The following is a 6,170-nucleotide window of genomic DNA, read 5'->3' as shown; positions in this document are numbered from 1 at the left end:
TCCTCAGCCAGACTTTAACCTGCCAACAGTTTCTAGCAAAATGCTGTCTCATAAAATGTAATCTTAACTCTCTTTTTTTCGCTGTGTCCACTCAGGTTTTTTTTTTTTTTTACAAGTGAGTTTTACATTTACAGCCATTTATCAGGTGATAATTGTAACCTTGAACCTTGTCTTATTTTGTTGCAGAGTTAGCACCATGATGAAAAATGACAAGAAGCGCAAGAGAACCAGGTTCAAGCAGGAGCCTGAAGGGAGATCCAGCACAAGGCTTCCTTGGAAGAAGAGGAAGACTTCTGAGGACACCTCTCTTATAAGTGACTACAGATTGTTTCCTATCATTTCGATGGTGCTATGGTTTGTTTCCAGGATGTTCTCACGACAGGAGAAACAGGACAAACTTTTAAAAAGAGTGGAAGCAACACTGACCAGAATTGAGGAAAGGGACAAGATGAATCAAAACAACTTCAGATTTGAAGGAACAACGATAGAAAACCTACAGATATGTGGTGGTAAGTAACTGTTTAAAATATTTTCTACACTGCTCTCTTCCCTTTAAAGCTTATGTGAACATAATTATTGAACAGGGAGTTGCAATTTGCCTACTTATATACACACAAGGATGGACTTAGTGTATGAGAGGGAGGAGCAGCCAAGGACACTCTCCCTATATCGAGCCCTGACATTGCCTCCAATCTTTCTTTCAAAAAATAAATGAATACAAAATAAATGAATGAGTGATGAATTGAATGAATGAATGAAAGAAAGAAACAAACAAACAACACATTTTTGAGAAAAGGAAAGAAGTAGGATGAACTTGTAAATAGCTTGGTGACTATTACATTACATGTATTTGTTTCAGATGGGAGTAACAAGATGGATATCAGGAGGGAACCTCCAGCTGGAGTTTCACAGTTTGGCATCCCTAAGCCACTCTACCAATATCCTTCTCATCCTTCACTACTAGCACCAGTTCCCACAGGTCTGTGCCACAACTGCCTTGGCTTTCAGCCAGTACAGAGGCTGCCAGCATCATTGCCGCTAGTCCCAAAGTACGCTACGGATACACAGCAAGAGACATCACGCAAGTCTCCAGCTTTCCTTTTTGCCAAGTCAAAAAACCACAACGCTGATGAAAGTATGCTGCCGTTTCACATGTCACCAGCTCAGTTGACAACGGTGGCTCAGGAGCAGCGACCAGAGAGAGAACTGTCAGGACAGATGCAGGCGAAATCCTTCACAGGTCCTTTGACACCAGAACCGCAAGACCAGCCACGATCAAGAAGCAAGCAGACTCACTCAGTGCTTGGTTCCTTCATCACGAGTCATTTTCAGCCAGCGTTGACGTCAGAGCCTAATGACAAACGACGTCGCAATGATGCCTGCACACTATCTGAGCCAGCATCTGGACAGAAAGCAGACTGGGAAGGAGAAGCCAACGTAGATCCTATTACCTCAGCGGAAGCAGACGAAGAAGAGGATTGTTTCATATCTGACACATCAGAAAAGTTTGACACTAAAGGAAGCCAACAGAAATCAGATATGGAATCAGAATCTTTGGTTGAAGCAGACGATGGAGAAGAGATTTTCATGCCTGACGTCAAGTCATCTATGAGGTTGGGAACTAAAGCAGCCAAGGAGCATGGTCCTCTGTTAACCCTACCTGCAAGCTTTCAGACCAGCGGAATGAACAAAGTTCGCCTGAGAGATCCCAGCCATTGGACAACTGCTGATGACACAGATCCATATGGACTGTCTAATCCCCATTCAGACACTGACTTTGACTCCGACTCTGAATGTGAATGGATGGATGACAGTTTTGGGTATGGCTTTGATGTGTATGACCCGAATGATCATGTCGTTGAGTTTGATGTTTCTGATATTGATGAGGGAGGGTTAGTGTCAGGTCTTGACAAAATCTCAGATCAATTTTCCAAATCTGCTTTTGAAAAAAGTTCTGATGAAACCGATAATCAAGGAATGAAGGTCCCTCATGCAGAAAATGTACCCACAAGTAAGCAACATGGTTTTGGTCCAGGAGTGTCGGCAACAAACCAGAAGGGTGATTTTCGTATTGGTCTGTCAGCACATTACACAGATTATGTCAACGGCATTCAGTCACCTGTCTCAGTGACTGATACAGAATGCACTGATGGCAGCTTGTCAGGTGTATTAGCTGTTGGCACAAGCGAAGAAGATAGTACTGGGTCAGCTTTGTCAGCTGCTGGTACAGGTCAGGCGTATGGAATTCAGTCAGGCGTGTCACCTGCTGATACCGGTCGGGCACATGAAAATCAGTCAGCCTTGACAGCTCATGATACAGCCAATGCAGGTCGGGCACCTGACGTTAAATCAGGTATGTCACCGGCTGATACAGGCCAGGCACATGAAGTTCAGTCAGACATGTCACCTGCTAATACAGCTCGGGTACCTGAAAATCAGCCAGTTTTGTCAGCTGCTGATACAGCCAGTACAGGTCGGGCACCTGATGTAAAATCAGGCATGTCACCTGCTGGTACAGGTCAGGCCGGTGTTGTTTCTCCAGGTGTGTCAGTTGCTGACAGAGTTCAGGCAGATGGCACTGATTCAGGTGGGTGTGCCAAAGACACACACCCGAAAGGTGGCAATGAGTCATGTGTGTCACTAGCTGACACTGGTCAGACTGATGGCAGTCTTCCATGTGCCAACACAGGTTTGACACGTCTTGTAGGCTTTGATGCTGAAACAGATTCTGGACGTGAGGGCATTGATTCAAGCATGCCAGCTAATAACAGACAGGAAGAAGGAGAGAAGGCACGAGTTGTGTCGGCTGGCGGGACACATCTTGGACATGATGTGGATTGCGATTCAGATGTGTCAGCTGGTGACACAAGTATGAAAGGTTCTGATACAGGGCAAACTGACGGCACTCAGGCAGCTATTTCAGCTATTGACACTGATCCTGGAGGTGGCCGTGAGTCAGTTGATGATATTTGTCTTGCAGGTGATGAGGGGTCGGCTGTGTCCACTAGTGATACTGGTCAGCCTTTGTGCATTGACTCATACTCACAAAATCTTCAGGGTTCTAAGTTTGGTGTGAAAGTCGGTTACATTTCGTCGCAGAAAAACCCTTCTGCAGTAGATTTGTCCGAATTTGTCACATCTCAGAACGAAAGCACTGGAACAGCTGTACCTATGTCTGTCAGGTCTCAGGGAACAGCTGTACCTATGTCTGTCAGGTCTCAGGGAACAGCTGTACCTATGTCTGTCAGGTCTCAGGGAACAGCTGTACCTATGTCTGTCAGGTCTCAGGGAACAGCTGTACCTATGTCTGTCAGGTCTCAGGGAACAGCTGTACCTATGTCTGTCAGGTCTCGGGGAACAGCTGTACCTATGTCTGTCAGGTCTCAGGGAACAGCTGTACCTATGTCTGTCAGGTCTCAGGGAACAGCTGTACCTATGTCTGTCAGGTCTCAGGGAACAGCTGTACCTATGTCTGTCAGGTCTCGGGGAACAGCTGTACCTATGTCTGTCAGGTCTCAGGGAACAGCTGTACCTATGTCTGTCAGGTCTCAGAAAGAAAAGACCGGGGCAGATATGTCACCTTCACCCACATCTACCAGAGTAGTACATACTGACGAAGATATGTCAGTATTTACGACATCTCAAAAGGAAAATGCTGGGGCTGATAACTCAGTTTTTGCAAAAATTAAACTGAAAAATGCTGGTGCAGATGTGTCAGCCTTTGGCACATCTCAGAAGGCAGGTAGTAAGGCCAATGTGTCAGCCTTTGGCACATCTCAGAAGGCAGGTAGTAAGGCCAATGTGTCAGCCTTTGGCACATCTCAGAAGGCAGGTAGTAAGGCCAATGTGTCAGCCTTTGGCACATCTCAGAAGGCAGGTAGTAAGGCCAATGTGCCACGAGCAGATGGTCTTGTGGTGAGGTCAGAAAGTAAGATATTCTGCATGAGTATCAGTAAGGGTCAGATTCATTTCCTTGCAGAAGGCACAGAAGAGAAAAAAGTTGTTTGGCCAAAAGGAATCGGTAATAAGGTGACCGGTGCCTGGGACTGGAGTCCTGAGGACTCTGAGTCTGATGGCGAAATTCCCCTTGAAGGCGGTGTTAGTGGAGTAGAGGAAGGTACAGGGGGTACCTTTTCCAGTGCTGAAGAGCCCCACGCTATCGAGAATGGCGGTGGAGTGGAGCAGAGGAAGGTACAGGTGGTACCTTTTCCAGTGCTGAAGAGCCCCACGCTATCGAGAATGGCGGTGGAGTGCCGCCAGCAACACAGACATTGGAGGGAATGGCAGATGCTTGTCAGTTCAGTGTAACAGTCTCAACTGATGTGTCCTCTCCCACCACAGCTAAGGTCCCTGGCCCCACGCACGGTCAGTCCACTGTTGAGGTCAATCCTATCTCTGACTCGCTGATCGGACTTGGCTCAGATTCTCGTCAGCTCCCAGTTGTCCATTCTGTGGGTGACTTGATCTTTAAGTGTCCAACGTCCTTTCCTTTTGCTTTCTCTGGGTGAGTTTTCCTCGTCGGTCTTTGCTTGTTGGTGAGCTCACATTCTGCTTCTGATGCTCACCAGTCTTGACCTTGGAGAAAAAAAGGTGTGTGTTTGTTTTTGGTTGATGGCAGGTGAATAGTTACCTTTGGTAACTATCAGTTTCCTGTCCATTCAGATTGTACATTATTTGTGGAATTCTATTAAAGTATGTTGAATTTTAATTTTTTTTTTAACCAATTCGTTCTATAAGATAAAGATAAGATAAGAAAAATGTAATGTCCATTTTCATTTTACATTTTTCTTTTGGCACCACATCGCATTTCTAACATGATCATAAAGCAAAATCACACGATCATAAAGAAAAATGGAACATAAGTACATTACTATATATTACTATGGTTAATCACATGAGCATTTAAACATCATTAACATTATTAAGGTTTGAGTCACCCTAGAATGAACGTTTTTAAAATGCCACCAAGTGTTTGCGTCCATAAAGATGACAAGACAACACCTCGGTACCGTTGAATTTAAGTTTTGTTGAAAGATGGATGCTGTGGAGGTTGAGCAGACGCCTTAGCTCTGGCGAAGCCGTGCTGATTCTGGTAGCGATGTCCTGACAAATTGGTCCATCGTTTGACACGCTGCTCCCTGCATGTTTTGAATTGTCATTATAGCTCTTTTAGTGCAGCAGGGCCTCTGTATTGCTGGGTAGGTTGAACAGCCTCCGAGGCTGAGGGGCACGAATCGAAAGTAGGTGCCACCCAAACGGGAGAGAACAAACCGTGGGATTTTATTCGTTGAAATCACAACACATCTCAGCTTCAACCAATCCAACACTGCTGGTGGCTACCGTTTGAGTGGTAACTTCCTCTTGCACGTCAGCCCAGGGCACCTGGCTCGCCTTGATTGTAGATCCTGGGAGCGATATCCTTGTCTATGAATCCGTCTTTTGACATGACGCCCCTGACTGTTTAAAACTGGCAATACTACTAAGTTGTATACCATCGTTTGAAGTCTATAGTTCGTCGGGCTGATGTTTGATACTGGCTGGTGCAATGCCTCTAAGTTGTTAAGCTTGATATGAATTGGGCGAAGTCTACTTTGCGAAGTTTGCTGCATGAAGCTTTGGCGCTGAATTGTGGGTAACAAGACTTTGCCAAGTCAACTTCGGGACTTTGAGGAAGGCCTTAGAGAATGAGAAAGGCATTGTATGCAGTCCTGGACTGCTTGACTTTGAGGAAGGCCTTAGAGAATGAGAAAGGCATTGTATGCAGTCCTGGACTGCTTGACTTTGAGGAAGGCCTTAGAGAATGAGAAAGGCATTGTATGCAGTCCTGGACTGCTTGACTTTAAGGAAGGCCTTAGAGAATGAGAAAGGCATTGTATGCAGTCCTGGACTGCTTGACTTTGAGGAAGGCCTTAGAGAATGAGAAAGGCATTGTATGCAGTCCTGGACTGACTTTGAGGAAGGCCTTAGAGAATGAGAAAGGCATTGTATGCAGTCCTGGACTGCTTGACTTTGAGGAAGGCCTTAGAGAATGAGAAAGGCATTGTATGCAGTCCTGGACTGCTTGACTTTGAGGAAGGCCTTAGAGAATGAGAAAGGCATTGTATGCAGTCCTGGACTGCTTGACTTTAAGGAAGGCCTTAGAGAATGAGAAAGGCATTGTATGCAGTCCT

General features: G+C 45.6%; 2 protein-coding genes across 3 annotated transcripts; both read left to right on the top strand.

The window, feature by feature from the left end:
* On the top strand, positions 1-1,897 carry LOC138965691 (uncharacterized). The gene is made up of 3 exons (XM_070337867.1): positions 1-509; positions 860-1,820; positions 1,888-1,897. The coding sequence occupies exons 1-3, from the start codon at positions 197-199 to the stop codon at positions 1,895-1,897; spliced, it is 1,284 nt and encodes a 427-aa protein (XP_070193968.1). The 5' UTR covers positions 1-196.
* Positions 1,878-5,805, top strand: LOC138965464 (mucin-21-like). Of its 2 annotated transcripts, XM_070337623.1 has the most exons (3): positions 1,878-3,215; positions 3,546-4,117; positions 4,192-5,805. In XM_070337623.1, exons 1-3 carry the CDS (start codon positions 1,978-1,980, stop codon positions 4,506-4,508), a joined length of 2,127 nt encoding a protein of 708 aa, XP_070193724.1. In that variant the 5' UTR covers positions 1,878-1,977; the 3' UTR covers positions 4,509-5,805. The 2 variants fall into 2 exon arrangements, with proteins under 2 accessions (XP_070193724.1, XP_070193725.1); XM_070337624.1 differs by having other exon boundaries at positions 3,546-4,450.
* Positions 5,806-6,170: the final 365 nt, after the last annotated feature.

The sequence above is a fragment of the Littorina saxatilis genome, linkage group LG4, assembly GCF_037325665.1.
Source record: "Littorina saxatilis isolate snail1 linkage group LG4, US_GU_Lsax_2.0, whole genome shotgun sequence".
NCBI lineage: Eukaryota > Metazoa > Mollusca > Gastropoda > Littorinimorpha > Littorinidae > Littorina > Littorina saxatilis.
The sequence above is the reverse complement of the archived record's forward strand: the minus strand, read 5'-3'. Positions and strand labels throughout refer to the sequence as shown.